Source organism: Alexandromys fortis, unplaced genomic scaffold (genome assembly GCF_014885135.2).
Source record: "Alexandromys fortis isolate MF-2015 unplaced genomic scaffold, M_Fortis_MF-2015_v1.1 scaffold_40, whole genome shotgun sequence".
NCBI classification, from domain to species: domain Eukaryota; kingdom Metazoa; phylum Chordata; class Mammalia; order Rodentia; family Cricetidae; genus Alexandromys; species Alexandromys fortis.
Window position 1 is genome coordinate 13,715,700 of NW_026067966.1, and position 23,853 is coordinate 13,739,552.

General features: G+C 37.4%; 1 protein-coding gene across 1 annotated transcript in view; it reads right to left on the bottom strand.

Annotated features, from left to right (window-relative positions):
* Positions 1-23,853, bottom strand: part of Nbeal1 (neurobeachin like 1) — a 163,120-nt gene that overhangs the window by 15,259 nt on the left and 124,008 nt on the right. The window contains exons 40-47 of the mRNA XM_050154206.1: positions 23,695-23,835; positions 22,277-22,407; positions 15,404-15,513; positions 13,461-13,578; positions 12,605-12,702; positions 7,774-7,890; positions 2,729-2,818; positions 864-973 (exon numbers count right to left, since the gene is read on the bottom strand). Of these exons, the coding sequence (XP_050010163.1) occupies positions 864-973; positions 2,729-2,818; positions 7,774-7,890; positions 12,605-12,702; positions 13,461-13,578; positions 15,404-15,513; positions 22,277-22,407; positions 23,695-23,835 (915 nt within the window). The remainder of the gene's footprint in view (positions 1-863; positions 974-2,728; positions 2,819-7,773; positions 7,891-12,604; positions 12,703-13,460; positions 13,579-15,403; positions 15,514-22,276; positions 22,408-23,694; positions 23,836-23,853) is intronic.

Sequence of the window (23,853 nt, forward strand, 5' to 3'; positions counted from 1 at the left end):
TAGCCAGAACCTGGAAATAGCCTAAATGCCCCTCAACTAAAGAATGGATAAGGAAAATGTGGTATATTTATACAATGGAGTATTACACAGCAGAAAAAAATGACATCTTGAAATTTGCAGACAAATGGATGGAACTTATAAAACATCATTTTGAGTGAGGTAACCCAGACCCAGAAAGACAAATATCATATGTACTCACTCTTAAGAGGCTTTTAGACATAAAGAAAACCAGCCTACAAATCACAATCTCAGAGAACCTAGACAACAATGAGGACCCTAAGAGAGACTTACATAGATCTAATGTACATGGGAAGTAGAAAAAGACAAGATCTCCTCAGTAAATTGAAAGCATTGGGACCTTGGGAGAGGGCTGAAGGGGAGGGGAGAGGCAGGGAGGGGAACAGAGAAAAATGTAGAGCTCAATAAAAAACCCAAATGAAGATTATTTTTAAGTAGTAAAGAAAGAATGACAATTTACCATTCCCAATATAATATTTTATTCTGTATTTGTTATGACAGAAATTCAGCCATGTCTGAATGCCAAATACTGTCAGGTTATAACTTAAAAACAGAGAAGGGGAAGAAAAGTGAAAAAGAAGAGAAAATCATTTTCTCAAAGCATTACTTTAAAAATTACAGGAATCACTGGGCAGTGGTGGTGCACACTTTAATCCCAGCAGATGCAGGTGGGTCTCTGTGAGTTCAAGGTCAGCCTGGTCTACAGAGTAAGACAGCTAAGGCTACACAGAGAAAACTGGTCTGGGGGGGGGGGGAACAAAACAAAAGAAAATAAATAAATAAATAAATAAATAAATAAATAATCCAACCATAAAACAACAAAAACCCATTTGTCGTCTACTTACTTTGGGTTAGTCACAGTTTGATCCTTGATGAATGTGAAGTAGTTAGAAATATTTCTGTCATAAGGCAGCCATCCATGGGTTCCAATAACATAATTAACGCTTACTGTTATCTGAAAAAGAATATATGAAAACCCAAGTAAAATATATTAAAAAAATGTGGCTAAAAATAGCCAGATGCTCACAGATTTTTTACATTATCATTAGGCGAATACTGTAAGATACATGAAGCCAAATCCTAAATAATTTAAGTGGAAATATCTATTTACAGTTTACTGTAAGAATAGTTACTTTTTAGCTAATTATTTTTCAATTAAATCTCAGGTTATTAGCATTAATGTTAACATTCAGAATAAATTAAAGGTTAACTTTGCCATGACAAACATGATATAATCATCACTTAGCCCAAATCAGGAGAGTTTATAGTTACAATGTCCCTGAAGCAATAGTCTTAGTATGTACTTGCTTTTAAAAGTGTAAAGATTTTTACTCTTTCAATTATAAAACAACACAATACCCATGCCCTGACTCAGGTAACTTAAAAAAAAATTGGTTTTAACAGCAGTTGGGAGGCAGAGGCAGGCAGATCTCTCTAGGCAGATCTCTCTGAGTTCAAGGCCAGGCTGGTCTACAGAGCAAGTTCCAGGACAGCCATGGCTACACAGAGATACCCTGCCTCAAATCTGACACCCACCCCATAAAAACACATAGATTTTAAAGATGAAAATTACAGAGTCTTACCACTGAAAACTACTATCAATATTATTATATATATTTCTAGAATAGTTTTCTAATCAAGCACAATATATACCATTATAAAAAGCAATTTAATTCTGAGGTCTCTCCTGTTAACTGTGCTACAGCACATTTCTACCTCACCCAACTCACAGAATTAGAATAAGACGAACCTAGGATTAGTTCATATGCCAAGGTCTCAGATCTCTACTTGCTAGCTCTGTGATTTCAGGCACGGAACTTCTGAGATTTAATTTCTTACCCATAAAAGGAACATACTAGTGCCTACTACACAAAGCTGTTGGGTAGGCTAAATAAAAAATTGGGTAAAACACTCACTGAAATGCCCTAGAAGAATACCTTAACAAGATCTGTATTAGTTCTGATTATTGCTATTATAGCTATGGTGATAAGGTTCCTAGCTATTTTCACAGATTTATTTTTCTAGATAAATGTAATAATTATAATAACTATTTAAAGCAAAATATAAAGAAGACATTTTTATACTTAATCAAATTATTCGAATTAATCAAATGTTATGAAATTACAATTTCATAACAAACTTCTCATTATTTTTTATAATGCCGAGGATCAAACCTACGGCCTCATACGTGCTAGGCAGGTGCTCTACCATAAAGCTATTCTTCTAGTTTTCTTGATTATTTTAAAAATATTCTTTTAGGGGATGAAAAGATGGCTCAGAAGAAAAAAAGCACTGGCTGTTTTCCAGAGGACTCAGGTTTGAATTCTGGCCCCCATCTGGTGGCTCAGAACTATCTAGAACTCCAGTTCCAGAAAATCTATGCCCTCTTCTGACTTCTGCAGGAACCAGGCAAGCATGCAGTATATATCAAACAAGCAAAATATCTATACACTAAAATATACTAAATTTTTTTTCAAGTTTTTTATTGGGTCAGTGATATAGCTTAGAATCATAAGGTCCTGCCACCAATCCTGAGGACCCACGCTTAGTTCTTCTCACACTGAAGGAGAGAATCAACTTGCCCAAGCTGTTTCTGACCTCCAGATGCATGTGTATACCTTCACATATTAGAGATGTAACAGAAATATTTTTACATTTATTCCTATTTTTGGTAAAGATAGTAGTATGAAATAGGTATACATAAACTTACCAGTAACTCAGGGCTGCCTTGAGACATAAAAGAACGAGATTGATTTTGGGGGATGATGGCCTTTAATAGAGGAATACCATCACTAATTCCCTGTAAAATAAAAGATATTTAATGGCTGGTTCTGTTCACTGATTAGGTACAAATTAAAAATTTCTAATTTTTTAAACAGGGATAATACCTATAATACTTCATTTTACTCTACCTGATCATGTAATAATTTAATATAAAATGTGAGAAAATAATTACATGCCACGTTTGAATAGCTAGCACACCTGAACTGTCTATGCCAGTACTCTGTTGGTAAGTGGATGTAGATGCCAAGGAGCAGAAATCATTTAGAACAGCAATTTAGGATCTTTCCTTGTCTCTGCTATACTGAAACAAACATAATGCAGATGTAATAAATTAAATGAGAAAGTTGTTTATAATTTATAGAAAAATATTTTGGCTTTACATCAAAAACATTAATATATTTTGTTAACTGAGGTTCTTTCTGAAAGTCCTATTTTATGAAAATCATACATTATGACCTGAAAATGAATATCATTCTGAGGAAACAATTGCCATCATCTTATCCCAATACAAAATAACAATAATTTGAATTATTTTTCTGATGTGTTTATTGTTAAAAAATGACAGATAACACTTATTGAATATATAAGCCATGTAACAAATATTATCCTACTCTGATTTTTTTTTTTTAGATAAGGTCCCGTGTAGCCCAGGATGACCTTGAATTCCTGAACCTTTTTTTAAAAAAATATTTATTTATTATGTATACAATGTTCTGTTTGTGTGTATGCCTGCAGGCCAGAAGAAGGCACCAGACCTCATTACAGATGGTTGTGGGCCACCATGTGCTTGCTTGGAATTGAACTCAGGACCTTTGGAAGAGCAGGCAATGCTCTTAACTGCTGAGCCACCTCTCTAGCCCCCACAAATATTATTCTAAGAGGTCTATAAGAACTAATAATGTTATAAAATCCAATGTTATAAAATTCATAAAAACTGCCTTTCTCGTCAAATTGTGAACCAAGAGTCATTTGTGACCCCAGCCAGAGAAGCAAGAAGGCTAACTGTAGACCTCGAGCTCTCCCTCAGACCCTACGTCACCCCCAGCTCTGTAGACTGCCTGCTGCATCCTGCCTCCACACTCTTCCCCCATCTCCAGTGGATCACACAGATCTTCCCCTCCTAACTCCCCCCCCCCTCACTGCTGTATCCCAGCCTCCAACCCTAGTAATCATTCCCTGGGAACAAGAAGGCTACTCTCACCTCCATTCCTCCAATTCCTCCCTCTGCCCTAATTCCCAGAGGGCTAAACAGATCCTGGTGGAACACCTTGCTATAGCTCCTCTGTACTCTATCCCCACACCTAAGTGTCAGTTCCCAATACCTAGAAATTCTCTGCTCCCATTGCTGGGGGATAAAGCAGGTCCTGGCTGGAACGCCTTGCTTTCCTCCCTCCTGTGGACTCCCTCAGTGCCCCTGTCAGGCCATTTCCATTCCTAAGTGTCAGCTCCCAATACCTAGAAACACATTTTATCTAGAACCCCCCAGTGACTGCATCTATTAGGATCCCAGAGGAATTCCCCACCAGGCAACACAGAGTCGCCACAAGAACCAGAGAAGGAAACAGAAACCAAGGACAAACTATCCATCCATCCACCCAACAAAGACAACACCAGGTATCAGCATCTAGAATTACCATCTTCCAAAACCCAGATACCTGTAAAAAAACAAAATAACAGGATAATATCTTGACTAGAGACCAGCAACTGTATCACACCAAACTCTGAATATTGCAAAACAGTTGAAGCACAAGAAAAAAAAATTTTCCTTTATATAATGAAGATCCTTAAAGAGAAAAGGAACAAATCCCTCAAAAACGGTCCTCCCTGCTAGCCACTGGGAAGAAACACACACACACACACATACACACTGAGTTGGGTCTGTCAAAAAAGTCTGTCAAAGCACAATCTTGTTTAATTGCATTAGGCAGGAACTTATATAGGCTGAGACAGGGGGTGGGAAGCCTGGATGGGTCGAGGCAAAGCAAGGAACAAGGGTCAATAATGTTCTGCCATGTTAGCGGTGGCTGAGCAGAGACGGGCCTAGGTTGAGTACCCAAACAGGTCTCCAAACTTGAGCTAGGCTCAGGAAGTTACACTAAGCCTCACCAAACTCAAGTTAGGCTTAGGAAGTTACACTGGGCCTCATGCCCAAGCCTCATGAGGCCCAACAACAAGAAAATAAAAATAGAATTAATAAAGAAAACTCATACTCATGGAACTTTAAAAATGAAAAATTTAGGTACTCAAATAGGAACCTCAGAAGCAAGCCTCACCAACAGAATATGAAAGATGAAAGAGAGAATTTCAGGCACTAAAGACACGAAGAAAAAATGGATATTACAGTCAAAGAAAAAAATGTTAAATCTTAAAAAAAAAATCCCGACACAAAACATTCATGAAATCTGGGACACTAAAAGACCAAGCCTAAGAATATAGGAATAGAAGATGAAAATGGAATGCAGTCAAAGGCACAGAAAATATTTCCAACAAAATCATGGACTAAAATCTCCCTAACCTAAAGAAGAAGACATCTATCAAGATACAAGAAACATCCAGAACATTAAGTAGACTGGAATTGAAAAGAAAGTTCTCTCAGTAATAATAAATTGATAAATGTAATCTACCAAATAAACAACTTGAAAGACAAAAAGCACATGATCATCTCCTTAGATGCTGAAAAGACCAATCCAACATGGTCATTAGACATCAGGGAAATGCAAATCAAAATGACTTTGAGATTTCATCCTATACATGTCAGAATGACTAAGATCAATGATTCAAGTGCCAGTTTATGCTGGGGAGGATAAGGAGCAAGGGGAATATTCCTCCATTGCTGGTGGAGTTCAGACTTGTACAGTCACTATGAAAATCAATGTAGAGTTTCTCAGGAAGATGGGACTCGATCTACCTCTAGATCCAGCTATACTCCTCTGGGGTATACAGCCTACATCCGACAGAGAGCAGATTTCCAAAATATCTGAAGAACTCAAGAAACTAGGCATTAAAAAAAAAAAAACAAAGAGCAACAACAACAACAAAAAAAAACCAAACAAATGATACAATTTAAAAATGAGTCCAGATATAAACGGAGTTCTCAATGGCCGAGAAACTGTTTAACATCCATAGCTATCAAGGAAATGCAACTCTGAGACAACAACTTCCACCTGTCAGAATGGCTAAGATCAAAAAACACAAGTAACAGTTCATGCTGGAGAGGATGTGGAACAAAGTGAACACTCCAACCATTGATGGTAGGGGCAAACTTTGGAAATCAATATGGTGGTTTCTCAGAAAATTAGGAATTGATCTACTCCAAGACCCAGCTTTACCAATCTTGGGCATATACCCAAATGATGCTCAATCACACCACAAAGATATTTGCTCAACTGTGTTCACAGTAGCTTTATTTGTAATAGGCAGAATCTGGAAATAACCTAGATGCCCCTTAACTGACAGAATGGATAAAGAAAATGTGGTACATTTACACAATGGATATTAATCAGCAGTAAAAAACAATGACATCATGAAATTTGCAGGAAACAGATGGAACTAGAAATAATCATCCTGAGTGAGGTAACTCAGACCCAGAAAGACAAACATGGTATGCATTTACTTTAAACTTGAATATTAGCTGCAAAGTAAAGGATAACCAGACTATAATCCCCACACCCAGAGGGGCTAGATAACAAGGAGTGCTCTAGACGGTATGCATTGGTCTCCCTTGGAAAGGAAATAGAATAGATTTCAAGGGTGGAATGGGGTCCAGTAGGCATGAGAAAGGGAGGAAACAGGTGGGATGAGGTGTGGGCAAAAAGAGTAGTGGGAGAGACTGAAATTGGGTGGCATTTTGGGGGTAGGGTAGAAAGAAACCTGGTGCAAGAGAAACTCCCAGGAATCTACAAAGATGACTCTAGCTAAGACTACAAGTAATAGTAGCCTGAACTGGCCACGATCTGTGACCAGGCAAGACATCAACCCATAACCTTCAACCTACAGTCTGCCCTGCCTATGGGATGTACTGGGATAAGGATGACACAGAGATTGTGGGATTGGCCAACCGAAGACTCTCCGTCTGAGACCTATGTCACAAGAGTGAGCCCGCCTTGACATGCATTGTCTGGAATGCCAGGACCCAGAGGCTGGATGACCCAGGGACTTAGGATAGAACCAAACATGACTGGAGAAAAAAACAAGTGTCAATGAAATAATTCCTAATGATATTCTGCTATACTCATAGACTGGTGAGTACCCCAATGGCAATCAGAGAGGCTTCATCAGGAAACTGATGCAAACAGATGCACACACCCACAGCCAAACATGGGGCCGAGCTCAGGGAATCCTGCTGGACAGAGGAATGATTGTAAAAGCCAAAGGGGTCAAGGACATCACAAGAAAACACACAGAATCAACTAACCTGGGCTGATAGGGGCTCACAGCGTCTGAACTGACAACCATGGAGCTTGCATGGGACTGACCTTGGCCTTCTGTATATAGGTGACAGTTTTGTAGCTTGGTTTTCTAATGGGACTCCTAACAGTGGGAGTGGGGGAAGTCATCAACTCTTGCTAGCTTTTGGGACCCTACAGTTCATACTGGAATGCCTTGCTCAGCCTTAATAAAAGGGGAGGTACTTACTGCAACTTGATATACCATGCTTTGTTGATACCCATGGGAGGCCTGCCCTTTTCTGAATAGAAATGGACAAGAAGAGGATGGGGGTAGAAGAGGGGGGCAGAGGGAGTTTGGGGGATGGACTGGGAGGAGAGGAGGGGAAACTGCAGTTGGGATGTAAATAAATAAATAAATAAATAAACGGCGGAGGGTTTTTCACAAATGAGTAGTACAATTACAGGTACAGAGAAGCACCCCACACAAGTGATACACCTATAGGCATAGATGAGCATATCTACACACACATGCACAAACAGAGAACTGGAGAAAGGTCTCTGATATTACCAAGCTGGGTATTACCTCTATAAAAAATGACTTCAATTCAGTGAGATGCTGAAAGAGGTTGAGGGTTGAGATTTCTGTTTTGGTTTGCTTTTGTATGGCTTCTTCTGCTGATAATCTTGGAGGGTGGGGTTCCTTCAAAATAATTTTAAGGAAAAATGACAGAGTTACATGAAAACCTGCTCAACTCAGTGGACTGTGCTATAATAGAATGCATATTAGGCACTGTTAACTCCAGGCCATGGCTTAGCCTATACCCCAGCAAATTTGCCATCCATCCTCTTCTACAGACATCTCATTTCTACTTTAAATTTTTCTTACTGATATCACTCTTGCATTTCTAGATCAGAATGATTTTTTTCACATGCTCTTTCATCATTTATTTAAGATTTCTTGTTTCTTTTTTTTATTAAGTATTCATTGGTTGTTTATGATCAGTCTTTCCCATTCAGCCTATAGGAATCTTTCTAAATTCCATTTAACTTATTTTTTGTGTATATGTGGTTATATACATGTCATTGTGCATGTGTGGAGGTCAAAGAACAACATGCAGGAGTCAATTCTCTTTCTTCTACCATGTTGACATGGGGACTGAGCTCATGTCATCAGCCTTGGCAGCAGGTGTATCTCAAACTTGACGGATGTTTAATAAATTTTTGGTAAAATTAATGAAGCACTTAACATTCAAACTTTAAGATGTAGTATATAATTCCTAAAAGACTGATCAAAATGTAAAAACTATCAAAATCAAATTATATACATGACTGCATAATTTACAGATTATTTTTTCCTACCTTTCAAGTTGCAGATACAGAATTAAGTAAATTAATGTTAGTAAAACATACTGATAAGTTATTAAATACCTTTTTACTATTCTGGGGCACAATTGATATGTATTAGAGTTGTCCTTCTAAATGGGATTTTTGCAGATATTTATGGCAAAAATATCTGCAAGCAGGTATATGTTAGAGGTGAGAATTCTTACAGGTGAGAATTCTACCAGATAATCACCAATTCTGACCATCCAAGTGCTTAGAAAACTGAGGCAGGAGGAATTTGAGTTTGAGGTCAGCTAAAGTGTCAAGGCAGTACAGGCTACATAGTAACACTTCATCTCAGAAAGAAAAAAGAACAAATCAGGGAGCTCGAGTTTGATTCTTTTGATTCTATTACAAAATTTTAGATAGTAGGAAATAGATGTCATGTAAATGTGTACCTTTTAATACTTAGGTAAAAACAACTTTATTTTAAATTACAGGCTGAGAGTCCTAACTGCCTGGTTTTCTCTTCTGTGTTTGTGGGGATGGGGCTGATCTTGGACACTGCGCATAATAAGCCAACATTCCTGGACTAAAATACAACCTCAGCCCCTTTTATAATATTTTTAAATCACAATAAAAACTAGTATGAGGGAGGTGGCTTACTAAAGTACTTGCCTAGAAACAAACATGAGGACCTGAGTTCAATTTACAGAATCCTGTTTTAAAAAAGGCCAGCCAAGGTGGTTAGCCAGCTAGCCTACTTGATAAATTCTAGGCCAGTAAAAGATCAGCATTTCCACACTCTGACCTCCACAAACATGAACAAATAGGGCAGGATAACTGCCCTGCCAACCAGTATATCAGTACTGTTCTTATAATAATAATTTAAAAAGTAGAGTTGAAGTCTGGTGGTGGTAGCACATATCTTTAATGCCAGAACTCAGGAGGCAGAGGCAGGCAGATCTCAGTGAGTTTGAGGTCAGGCTAGTCTACAGACTCAGCTCCATGACAGCCAGGGCTACACAGAGAAACCATGTCTAGAAAAATACAACAAAAGGTAGAGCTGATGCAATCAGAGCTCCACCTAGAGTTCTGTTTGATTCTGAATCTACCACTGCACTATATTCCCTCCACCCTTTTTAAACTTTTCTCTTTGAGACAGGGCCTCACTTAACTTGGTCAGGGTGGCCTTAAACTCACTTTATAACTTAAGCAAGCACTGAACTCATGAATCTCCTGAATGGGGAGAATTACAGGATTTTACCATTAGGCCCAGCTTGTTCTGTAACTTTGCCTTTTCTTTTTCATTTAATGTATGAGACAAGATTTCACTCTGCATCCCCAATGGCTTCAAACTCTCTACATAGTGATCCTGAACTCAAGATTCTCCTGAGTGCTGGGATTACAGGCATATGCTACCATGCATAGTTTACTGTAAGGAAAGGGAAAACAAAGATATAAGGCAAATATCAGAATAAGAAGTAAAAGGATAAAATCAGGAAAAAAAAAACAATGTAGAAAGGGAAACAACTGAAAAGATAAAGAAGGGAAACATCAGGGCAGAAGAACAGAAGACTAGAGTGGAAGAAGGACAGAAAGAATAATAAAACAGAAACTTAAATCCCTCAGAAAGAAGAAGCTTGTGTGATTTTCTCACTGATTCTGCATCTCGCTCCCAGTTTCTCTGACCTGCAGAAAGCTGGTTCCTCTGCATCCCACCTTTTCTGAATGTGTGTCTGTCATTTGTTCATTACCCTCTTGCCCCAGTTAAGTCAATCCTTAAAGCCATGCAAGGTCAAAGCATCAGGTCATCAGACTTGCAGAGCAAGTACTTTTACCCTCTGAACCATCATCCTGGTCTTGATTTACGAATTTAAAAAATGAAGATTGTATCATTACTGTTACAAATTACAGAAAATAATGCACAGTGTCTAAGCAAGAAAGTACTTAATAAATGGGATATTTTAAAAATTTAATTAATTTCTTTTGAGACAGTTTTTCTGTGTAATAGCCCTGGCTGTCCTGGAACTCAGACCAGGCTGGTCTTGAACTCACAGAGATCCCAGAGATCTGCCTGACTCTGCCTCCTGAGTACTGGGATTAAAGATGTTTACCACCACCATCCAGTTTATTATTTATTCTTTGTTCTTAATTCATGCTAACAACGATGACAGCTTCTGAAATATTGGACTGATTTTTATTAATTAGTGGCAGTTAGGAAGATAACAATTTATATTCACATACCAGTATAAGAAAACATAGCAGTGTTTAATAATTTGATAATGTATTATACATATTTTATGAATCTTAACATTGGGTTTAGGCTCTAGGTGATAAGTACTATTTATGGAATGATTTCAATAGCTTAAAATCTTACATATAGAAGGAATGTCAACATATGAACAGTTTTAATGATATACTGTATATGATATTCAGAAACACAAGACTGGGGAGATAGCTCAGTTAGTAAACTACTTATTGTCCAAGTATGAGGACCTGAACTTGACCTCAGCATCTATGAAAATAACTGAGCAGGAAAGGGTATACTTGTAATCCAGTACTGGGGAGGGAAAGACAGAAATATCCGTTGTACTCACTAGCGAACTCCAGGTCCACTGACAGATTCTGTCTCAAAAAACAAAGTGGACATCTCCTGCAAAGAACACTAGATATTTGACCTCTGGTCCCATACTTACATGTTTCTATACATAACACACATGGGGGGGGGTTAAAATTTAATTCTTCTGTGACTTATGAACAACTGATTATATAAATGGAGATTCCCATTCCCCTTAATGCTGGGAATCATATCCAGGGCACTGTACAAGTACAGGAAAACATTTAGCATTAGTGAACTTTTTAAGATGTTACCTAAACTACCCTAGAATTCATAATTTCCCACCCTGCCTCTTGAGTATCTGGAAGTACAAGTATGTGCCAAGACATCTGGCTTTATAACTAGATCCTTCTTCAGTTTTTTTTCTTACTTAAACAGGAACAATCAAATTTACTTAGTTTTAAGTGATAGTTTATTAATATTTTTTCTTAATTGTGGACAATGACTCTCTAAGGTATTTTATTTAATTTTATTTTTTTAAATGTATAAGTGCTCTGTCTGCATGTTTGCTTGCATGCCACAAGAGGGTATTAGATCCCATTACAGATGGCTGTGAACCACTAAGAGGTTGCTAGGAGTTGAACTCAGGACCTCTGTAAGAGCAGTCAGTGCTTTAACCACTGAGTCATCTCTCCAGCCCAGTTCTCTAAGTTTTAAATTACTAAAATCTTTTAAAACAACAGCAGTACTATTCCTTGGAGATTCAATTATCATTCATGATAATTATCAATTATCATCAGGAGTCTCAATTACATGAGTACATTACAACTTAATACAGGATAAATGCAATCCCATAAACCAAATCCTCTCAACTACAATTACTCAAGGACTCTACCATTCTTCAAACCTCAGAATACATGAGACATCATTCTAAGCTAGCAGTTCTCAACCTGTGGGTTGTGAATCCTTTACTAAAGCTCTATCTCCAAAAATACCTATATTACAATTTATAACAGCAAAATTAGAGTTACGAAGTAGCAATGAAAATAATTTTATAGTTGGGGTCACCATAACATGAGGAACTATATTAAAGGGTCACAGCATTAGGAAGGTTGATATGCTAATAGAGTGACACTATTAGGAAGTATGGTCTTGTTGGAAGAGGCTGGATGGCACACACCTTTAATTCAGACCTGGGGGGTGAAGGGCACTCAATCTGGGCCACACCTCTGTTGGAAGAGTACCACTGTTGGGGCAGGCTTTGAGGCCTTATTTTCTTAAGTTTCTCTCAGTGTGACTGTCAGTAGATTTCCTATAAGTGAAGATGTAGGACTCTCAGGTTCAGTACCACATCTGCCCGCATGCTGGCATGCTCACCACCACAATGGACTGAACCTCAAGCCAGCCCCTTAATTAAACGTTTTCTTTATAAGAATTGCTGTGGTCATGGTGTCTCCTCACAGCAATAGTAAACCTTAACCAAGACATTGATAACAACTGCCCTAAGCTGTTGACAGCTTACACAGCTTACCTTTAACAGCTGACAAGGTGTTTGTCCAAAATTGTTAATCATCCCTTCTAAGGCTTTTCTTTCCTTTTCATCTGTTAAGGCATCAAGATCTACAGCACCTAAAGCAAGAAGTAATTACTATGGAGAAAAGCAAACTAGCATGATTCTGATAAATATATTAAGGATTGATGAACATATTTTAAACATAATATCAGTCTTCAACTTCTCACCAGAAAGTAATTTTCTAGTTACATTACCTACTTTTATTTGTGTGTATGCATTTGTGTGTATATGCACATATGTATGTGGATACATGTGAGAGGCCCTGTTTAAATAAGGGGAAGAACCAGTGTGGGAGACCACCTTAAATATACCTTCAACCTCCTTGTGTAAGTGAGAATATTTTCTACCCAAAGCTGTCAGAAGACAGTTTTGATAGTAAGCTAATGCTATTAGAAGAATTTATATACTGGAAATGCTAAGCACTTTTTTTCAAAGTTTACTAGAAATATAACCTGCAATATTCAATGTAAGACTTGATTAAATAGGAAATTTGATTTCTCAAATAAGAGACCAAAAGATATGGTGATAATAGGCATCTATAATTAGATTTCCATATATATGTATGGAACACACACATATATAATATATGTATATATAATTAGATTTTATATGCATGGAATATATATACACATATATAATCATAAACTACTATTACAAAACTGAAACAGTGGCAGTTTCATAACCTTGCAACTAAGAAGCTATTTTGTTGATGTACTCTTTTTTATGTTAAGTATCTAGGCCCAAATACCATGCATAACTAATAAACCCTAAATCTCCCAAAGTACTACAAAAGAAGAAGTAGTTAGGCTCACACCTTCATAACTACAGTAATAGAAGACATTGAGTGCTTCCACTGCAGCTGGTCCTCTTTGTTTGTAGCCAAAAATCAGGTCTATCCATTCATGAAGATGAGCAGAAACATACTCAGACTCCTAGAGAGAGAACAAATTTAATAATTAACATAGGTATCTTCCAACTGTAACCTAAATTCATGCTTTTTAGAAAGGGCATGGAGTAGCAGGGAGATGGTGGTGTATGCCTTTAATCTCAGCACTTAGGAGGCATAGGCAGGCAGATATTCAAGATCAGCCTAGTGTACGAGTTCCAGGACAACTAGGGATACACAGAGAAACCTTGTCTTGGGGGGGGGGGGGAGAAACTGAAAGAAGGCTCAGTAGTTAAGAACACTGGCTGCTCTTCAAGAGAAAGCATGTTCAAGTCCCACCACCCACAGGACGACTAACAATCCACAATGACTGACAGACATCTGTGGCGCCAGGTCCGGGATATCTGATTCCTTTTTTGTCCTTGTTGGGCACTGCACACACACAATGTATAGACATACATGTAAGCAAAACACTTGAACACTTATTTTTTTTAAAGAGGAGTACTGCTCAGTAAACAGTGCTGTGAGACAGTAACAATTATCAATAGTAAACTAACTCACAGTATTCCTTCAGTTCCAATTTGGTAATTTACCTAAACACGCTTAAGACTTTTTAAGTGGTATTTTGGATAGGCTAGTTTTATTGGAACTTGGGTATCTTTCAGAAAAAAATTAAAAATGTAGACATGCTTTGATGGAGGAGGGTCATCTGTCTATTGGTTAATAAAGAAACTGCCTTTGCCCTTTAATAGGACAGAAAATTAGTTAGGCGGAGAAGACAGAACAGAATGCTGGAGAAAGAAGCCAAGTCAGGCAGTCACCATGATTCTCCTCTCCGAGACAGACACAGGTTAAGATCTTTCCTGGTAAGCCACCACCTCGTGATGCTACACAGATTATTAGAAATGGGTTAATCAAGATGTGAGAGTTAGCCAATAAGAGGCTGGAACTAATGGGCCAGGCAATGTTTAAAAGAATACAGTTTCTCTGTAATTATTTTGGGTAAAGCTAGCCAGTGGCTGGGAGCTGAGTGGCGGGAAGTGGCCCACAGCTCCTCACTACAATGCTTAACTGAAATGAAAAAAAAAAAACCAGAAATGGCAAAATATTAAATTATTGCAGCTGGGTAAACAGAATAGCAATCCATACAGCACACACAGAGAGAACTGGAATGTTAATTACAGCTGAATATCCCTTAGGTAAAATGATTTGGGTTACAAGTGTTTGAGATTTTGCTTGTTGCTGTTTGCTTTGCTTTGCTTTGAGACAAGTTCATACCACGTTGTTCAGGCTGTCCTCAAAGTCATGGACTCAGGTTTCAGCCTCCTACGAAACTGTGACTAGGCCAAATTCGAACTGCAGATTTTCTCAGATTTTAAAATATTTGCAGAGGATTTATCAGCTAATCCAAAAATCAAAATTTCCAAAATGTCCCCAAGTATAGTGGGTGAACAAAACAACACAAGAAAGCTACTAACTTTCCCCCAAATCTAAGAGAGTTAAATAAGAGGTACAGAGTGCATTTTTGTGGTTGTTTCTTTTGTAATACTTGTCTAAAACTTGTCAGTTCAAGAAAAAAAATCTAAGACTGAAAATCTTAGATACTGATAATTGTTATTTATAAGTAGATTTGTATATATACCATTATAAGCTATTATTAAAAACAGAAAAAGTTAGAAACCTATATTTTGGTACATATTCATATAGTATCACAAAATTTATATCCTAAGATTAAATTACTATATTGTATTTTTAGAACAGTAATATATATTGCAGATAACAAATTAATAGAGAAAAAAGGACACTTTAACTTATCTTTGAAAAACACATCTATATTTTTAGACTTAGTAGAGAGACAACAAAAATCTTACCAGAGCTTTTCTGTGTTTATAAATAAAATCTTCAGCTGACTTAGCCCATCTTGGAAGAATGACATCATTTACCAATTCTTGAGAAACTTGTAGGTGACCCAGATTAAATTCTAATACACAAAAATAAAAATACCAGAATCATTTTAGACTTAATCAAGTGATGTAAAACAAATATAAAAGAGGGTCTATAACTAGAAAAATACTTTAGCCTATCTATTGCAGTATACTTTATTCATCAATTAAACTACATAAAGTATTTTAAAATTCATTTTTGGAAGGTACATCTAAGTAAGAATTCTTTTTCTTAGAACTTGGGAGACAGTGGGTAAATTTCAGTGACTTAATCATAAATATCTAAATTTGGATTTCCATCTCTCACATAAGGCACATACAGTGAGTATCTCATAATAATGACTACAGAGCTGGGTGTGGAGATCAGAATCCTATGGGTTTACTGGGAAGTCCACCCAGTTTGTCTCAAAAAGTTAAGGTGGAATGGGATTAAAGACATTGACTTCTGGCTTCTGCATATAAATGCATGCACATGCACACACACACACACACACACACACACACACACACACACACTCCTCCACATGTAAGTACATGGGCATGGGAACAGACACACACACACAAATGAAAAAGAAAAAGAACAGTAAAGGCACTACAATCCTCACTTTAATTGGCTTAAAATAGAATATTAATAATTCTTACACTAAAAATGGAAAATGGTTCTTTAAAACTTTGGTGTAACTTATACCTTAAACTCACTCACTGAGAGTTTTGTTTTATGGAAGAATAACACCTTATATCCTCTACTCCACAAAGATACTTGCTATTAGAGCTGACCATGACATGTGACAGAACCTTCTCAAGTATGAGGTTTTCTTGTTCACATACTGTGAGAAGGAAAATGTTAACACAAAAGACCTTTAAAAAAAAACGGTTTTAAATGCTAGTCTTCAAATAACAGTGTACTGCCTTGAAATATTACATTTCCCAAGTCTAGATAAGATTTAAAGGTAAGAAAAAAAAGCTTTTCCCAAGGAAGAGTTGGCCAGTGACCCTCAAGAGATGGCTACTAGCAGCTTAAGTCTTCCCAAGAGGAAAAAATCCTCATTGAAGGAGGAAGTGGTCAGGGATCCAGAAGAGGCAGCAAGCCCCAGCATCCCCAAGAAAAGGAAATTTTCTTCTGAGGAACCTGAAGCTGCTGCTAGTGCCACAAAGAGTGCAAAGAAAAAGAAAAAGTTCCCGAAAGCATCCCCAGAGGATTAAAATGGACATGCTTGGTGGGAGGGGCGTAACTTGAAGGTGACAGTTCCTACCCATGACTAACTCCAATAAAAACACACAGGACAGAAAAAGGGTGACAGGGAGCGCAGAGTGCTAGGCTTTCTGGTCAGTGGCCACCGCACAGCAGCTACAGTCCTTTGTCCACTTCACGGTCAGTTTCCTTTGAATTTACTTGCAGAACTTTCATTTCATCTGCCCTACATGTGATACCTATTCCATGTGATTACTTTACAGGGTGGCATATGACACAGTTCTAAAGAATGACGTCATAAGGGTTATACTTAAGAGGGACACAACAGATCAACGTTCCCCATCTTTGTAAGACGCTGTTGTTTCTACCTACTATGCTTAAGCTACTTCAGTAATTTGTTCCAATTAGAAGGACTAGCCATGAACAAAGGCAAAATATTCAGAATAACAGAGTGAAAAGACAGGAAGAATTTTGACAAAGATGATACTATAAACCTGAAATTAAATTTTCTCTAATCTTTTATTACAGAAAACACTGAAATTTCATTGTGCAATTTTGTATTGGTTTTATTGCTAGTTATTCCTAGCTATTTATTATCATTAGATTATATATTTGTTTTCTCCTGCTCAGGTTCTTATCAAGCAATTATATAATTACAGTTACACACAGGTACTACACGGTCATACAGCTGAGGGCAGCAATTGGGTCCTAAATATAATGAATTGTTGAGCAAAGAGTACCTGAAGTTTTTCATCCAAATTCACCCCAATTACTCTTCTTATCCCAAATACCCAATGGTTTTATTAAATTCCAGTCTGATAATCTACATAAATCATACCCCCAAATCATGCAAATTTATGTGCTTTAAAAACAAATGTAAGGTTAGGGAAGCAGTTTGGTTGTGGAGTGTGTGCCAACCAAGACTGCAAGACTCTGTGTTCAATCTCCAGTACCTTACACACACAAAAGTAATAAAAGCCAAATGGTGGTGGTGCATGCCTTTAGTCCCAGGACTTGAATATCTGTGAATTTGAGGCCAGCCTGGTCTACAGAGCAAGGTCAAAATGCCCTCAAAAAACAAAAAACAACAAACAAAAAAAGGAGTAGTAATCAAGTAAAATAACACTACAGAAAAAAAAATTCTTGGATATTTAAAAATTTAATTATCATCATGCATTTCTAGTCCAAAAGCCCAATTTTTAAAAAGTGCAACAACAGAGCAACCTAGACCAGAGTGGGTCTGAGAGCAATTCCTAAAAGAGCAGGATTAAGCCAGTGACCCGGGCCAGAGGAGACCTACAGTGAACTCCAGGAGAGCAGGGTCATTTGCGGGAGCAGGGACTGGCACAGCGATCTGGGCCATAGCAGCGAACTCCACAGGAATAGGTACAGGGGAGCAAACGCTGAGGGAGTGTGCCAGAGACAGACACCTCTGCGGGTCTGGACCTGAATGTGGGACTTCAAGGGAGAAGACCTACGGAGAACCTGTGGGTCTAGGCATGAGTCTAGGACCTCTGAGGAACTAGGCCCGAGACAGGTTTGCATGTAGGTCTGGGATGTCAAAGGGAGTAGGCAGGACTAGAAACCTCTTGAGCCTGTGACATCTGAGGGAATAAGCCTGAGCCAGATACTCCATGGGTCTGGGCACACTGAGTTGGGGACCTCTGAGGGAGTAGAACGGAGCCAGAGACCTTTGCAGGACTAACCCCAAGCCAGGGATGTCTGCAGGAATGGATCCAGAACAGGGACATTTAAAGAAACAGGTCTGAGCCAACAACCTAGGCTAGAACAGGCCTGAGACAGCAAACTACAAGGGAGCAGAGCAGAGCCCTGGAGTGCTGAGCCACCTTGAGGAACACAGGGAGTGATCAACGGGATAATCAGAACTGTGGCACTGACTGTACCACAAGGAACAACCATCTGAGCCTTGGATTCACTGGCACCTAGAAGACTAATCAACAGAATCACAGACAGCCCCAACCACACCTATTAGACCAAAAAAAAAAAAAAAAAAAAAAAGAGTAGCAAAGGAAAGAACACACGCAACCAACACCACAAAGAAGAACATGACACCAGTAAAACCTAAAGACACAACAGCAAGACTTGAACAACCAAATATATATGAAGCAAAAGGAAATGACTTAAAATATAACTTCAGGAGAATGAAAATGAAAGCAGTATTAAGACGAAAGTTCATAGCACTAAATGCCTAAATAGAAAAGCTGGAAAAATCCCACACTAGTGAATTAACAGAACATTTGAAAATGTTAGAAGTAAACTCACCCAAGAGAACTAGATGACAGGAAATAATCAAATTGAGAGCTGAAATCAACAAAATAGAAACAAAGAAAACAATACAAAGAATCAATGAGACAAAAAGTTGGTTCTTCCACAAAAATCAACAAAATGGACATTTATACAAACTGACCAAAAGGCAGAGAGAGAATATCCAAATTAACACACTCAGAAATGAAAAGGGGGACATAAAAACAGACACGGAGGAAATACAGAGAATCATCAGGTCATATTTGGAAAACCTGTACTCCACAAAATTGGAAAATTTAAAGGAAATGAACAACTTTCTGTCTGGATAAAATCACTTACCAAAATTAAATCAAGACCAGATAAGCAAATTAAACACAATTATAACAGCTGAAGAAATAGAAACAGTCATCAAAAGTCTCCCAACCAAAAAATGCTCAGGACAAGATGGTTTCAGTTCAGAATTATACAAGAGTCTCAAAGAACTAATACCAATGCTCCTCAAATTATTCCATACAATAGAAACAGAAGGAACACTGCCAGACATTTTTATGAGGCTATAATTACCCTGATACCCAAACCACAAAAAGACATTATTAAAAAAGAGAATTACAAACCAATCTCACTCATGAGCATTGATGCAAAAATACTAAATAAAGTACTGGCAAATCAAATCCAAGAACACTTCAGAACCATGATCCACCATGATCCAGTCGGCTTCATCCCAGAGATGCAGGGATGGTTCAGCACAAAAATTTGTCAATGTAATCCACCATTTTGAGATTTCAGAGAGTTGTCCACTCTCTCCATATCTATTCAATATAGTTCTTGAGGTCCTAGCTAGAGCAATAAGACACCAAAAGGAGATCAAGGGGAAAGAAAAAGAAGTCAAACTCCCACTATTTGCTGACGATATGATAGTTTACATAAGCGACCCCAAAATTCTATCAAGGAACTTCTACAGCTCATAAACACTTTCAATAATGTAGAGGGATACATGCAGATGATAAATGGGCTGAGAAAAAAATCAGAGAAACATCACCCTTCACAATAGCCACAAATAGCTTAAAATATCTCAGAGTAACTCTAACCAAACAAGTGGAAGACTTGTATGACAAGAACTTTAAATCTTTGAAGAAAAAAAATGAAGAAGACACCAGACAGTGGAAAGATCTCCCATGCTCTTGAATAGGTAGAATTAACATTGTAAAAATAGCAATCTTACCAAAAGCAATCTGCAGATTCAATGCAGTGTCCATCAAATTACCAGCAAAACTCTTCACAGACCTCGAAAGAATGGTATTCAACTTTATACGGAAAAGCAAAAAACCCAGGATAGCTTCAAACAGTCCTGTACATTAAAGAAACTTCTGGAGACATCACAGTCCCTGACTTCAAACTACTACAGAGCTACAGTACTGAAAGCAGCCTGGGATTGGCATAAGAACAGACAGGAGGACCAATGGAACCAAACAGAAGACCTGGATATCAATCCACATACCTTTGACACCTGATTTTTGACAAAGAAGCAAAAAATATCAAATGGAAACAAGAAAGCATATTTAACAAATGGTGCTGGCATAACTGGATAGCAACATGTAGAAGAATGAAAACAGATCCATATCTATCACCATGCACAAAACTCAAGTCCAAATGAATCAAAGACTTCAACATAAAACCAACTTCATAGAAGATAAAGTAGGAAGTACACTGGAACGTATTGGCACAGGAAACCACTTCCTAAATATAACCTCACTAGCACAGACACAGAGAGAAACAATTAATAAATGGGACCTCCTGAAACTGAAAAGCTTCTGTAAAGCAAAGGACATGGTCAATAAGACAAAACGACAGCCTACAGAATGGGAAAAGATCTTCACTAACCCCACATCAGACAGAGGTCTGATTTCCAAAATATACAGAGAACTCAAGAAATTGGTCATCAAAGAACAAATAATCCAATAAAAAAGTGGAGTACAGACCTAAACAGAGAACTCTCAACAGAGGAATCTAAAAGGGCTGAATTACACTTAAGGAAATGCTCAACATCCTTAGTCATCAGAGAAATGCAAATCAAAACAACTCTGAGATTCCATCTTATGACTGTAAGAATGGCCAAGATCAAAAACACTGATGATAACTTACACTGGTGAGGTTGTGGGGAAAAGGGAACTCTTCTGCATTGCTGGTGGGAATGCAAGCTGGTACAACCCCTTTGGATGTCAGTGTGGCGATTTCTCAGAAAATTAGGAAACAACCTTCCCCAAGACCCAGTAATACCACTTTTGGGTATATATCCAAAGGATGCTCAATCGTGCCACAAGGACATGTGCTGAACTATGTTCACAGCAGCATTGTTTGTCATAGCCAGAACCTGGAAACAACTGAAATGCCCCTTGACTGAAGAATGAATAAGGAAAATGTGGTACATTTACACAATGGAGTACTATAAAGCAGAAAAAAATAATGCTATCTTGAAATTTGCAGGCAAATGCATGGATCTACAAAACATCATTTTCAGTGAGGTAATCCAGAAACAGAAAGAAAGTTATTACATGTACTCACTCATAAGTGTTTTTTTTAAGATAAAGCAAAGAAAACCAGGCCAGAAATCACAATCCCAGAGAACTTAAGAGTCCAATGAGGACCATAAGAGAGACATACATAGATGTAATCTACATAGGAAGTAGAAAAAGAAAGATTTCCTGAGTCAATTGGGAACATGGGGACCTTGGGAGATGGTGGAGGGGAGGAGAGCAGAGAAAAATGTAGAGCTCAATAAAAATTAGTAATAAAAAAGTACAACAACACAGCCATTATTTTAAATGTGCACCTTTTATATATTACTAATAAGAAGTCAGCAGAAGTATTTAAAAGGTAAAAGAACACTTAAATCTTTGTGAATTACTAGGTTTCTTGAAACTACTTATGCTGGTCATTAATTTCTGAAAGCAGTTATAGTCAGAAAAAGCATAAATAAACTGATAAATAAGTTGCAATGATACTCTAAAAATATGAGTTTACTCATGGATTTGTCCTTATTTACCTCAAAGACTTGCAATGGCAGTGTAAAGCAGTCCATGTCTCTAGTAAAGATTGTACTCTGAGATAAGCTGTCTCAGAAGTTCAAATTTGACTCATACCTGAGTTTCTTGTATCACGTCCCTGAAAAGTAAGACTTGGTTCTATATGTCATTTCTCCGGTGTCAGTTAAATCCTGTCACTAATTTACACACAGAACAAAACTTAAATAAATCATACAGTACTACAGAAGATGCCCTCAAAATTTTTTTCAGGATTTTTCACTGGGACCTGTAGAATAAAATTTTAAACGCTTTATTTCTTACCATTTTGATTTTCTAAAAACTCGGGGAAATAGAAGAATTCAGGAATAAGTTCTTTTACATCATATGTATTATCCATAAGAGCTTGCCAGGTAGCAGGGATGGAATGGAACTGCCGGTCTGCACAGTCAAATCTGCACGTGAGATTGAAAGACAACAGTCTACTAAATGAAAACAAGGAAGCATAAAACGGAAAACCTTTAAGCTCCCTTCAAATTTACATGTGAGTACAGCTGTTCTTTATCTTCCTTTTTAATATCTGAAAACAACTTTTTATCATCTTTATGATAATGATACTGCCCTAATTTGTATTGTTAGACACCTATCTATTTTCTTTAGAGAAATTGCTATTCAGACCCTTTTCCATTTTTAAATTCAGTGTATTTGGTTGTAAGGGCTCTCTACACATTCTAAATACAAGTCCCTTCTTGAATTTTCTTGTATGTACTTTCTTGGTGGTATTTTATAAAGCACAAACAGAAGAAATTTTAAAGCTCTGTCAAACCACATTTCTTCATAAAATTATAAAGAACCAACATAAACCTAATCATAATTTCCTGTGTCTTATGAATTTTTACCTGTCAGCACAACATTTTACTGATGCTTAATAATCTTAAAGACAGAGTCTCTTGTTGAAAATAAAAGTTTATTGTAATTAAGATGTGGTAGAGAATTTAGGCTAGCTATAGATGTTATTTGCAATGATAATAAAATAGGCAGAATTTGTATAATGTTGACTGAGAAGAGAAAACAAAATGGTAATGCTAAGAACTAAGGCAAAACAGGAACAAAACGCGTACAAGGAAGGTACCTGGAGAATACAGACTGACAGTAGAAGATTTATGTAGTTTCCTTAGAATAACTAAGAAAATGTGAAATATAGGAAAGTTACAATACCCACAGATAATGTTGTTATTGCAGTATTACAGATGTGTTTAAATGGCTGCTATGAATCCCCAACTTCTTCCTCTATTTAGTCTTCACAAATATTGTGTAGTCACTGCTGAGAACTATCTGTGGATGGCTCAGATTTAGCTCTAAATCACCCTAATGCAATATCTTCAAGAGGGAGTTGTTACTTGGAACTGAACCCAGGACCTGTACATGTTAGACAAATTCTCAGCTACTGGACAACAACTTTGGTCTGATATCTAATTATAAATCTCTGCTTGACTTCTCAAATTTGAAGAAATTCCAAATGTACACTACAATAACAGTGAAAAAAAGTCATCTTCAAATGTCTTATATCTGAACCAATTGGAATGACTTGTTCTTAAAGTACTTTAGCTGATTTTCTCTAAATTAAAACCTAGTAGAGGATTTAAAAGGCATAAATCTATCATTCAGAAAATGACATCAAGATGAATAGTTCTTCTCAACTTTATAGTCAGAGAAAAAATGGGTTTTTATTCTAAGCATACCTTCCACTCTGAAGCTGGATGTGGAGGGTAGTAAACGGTTCTACACGGATAAGATAGTGCATGACACCTGCAGAATTTGAATAGTGAGTACCATAATGAAACTTATCAATCGTTCCCATTGGATCCTCAAAAGTTTCATACCTTAAAAAAAAAAGGTGG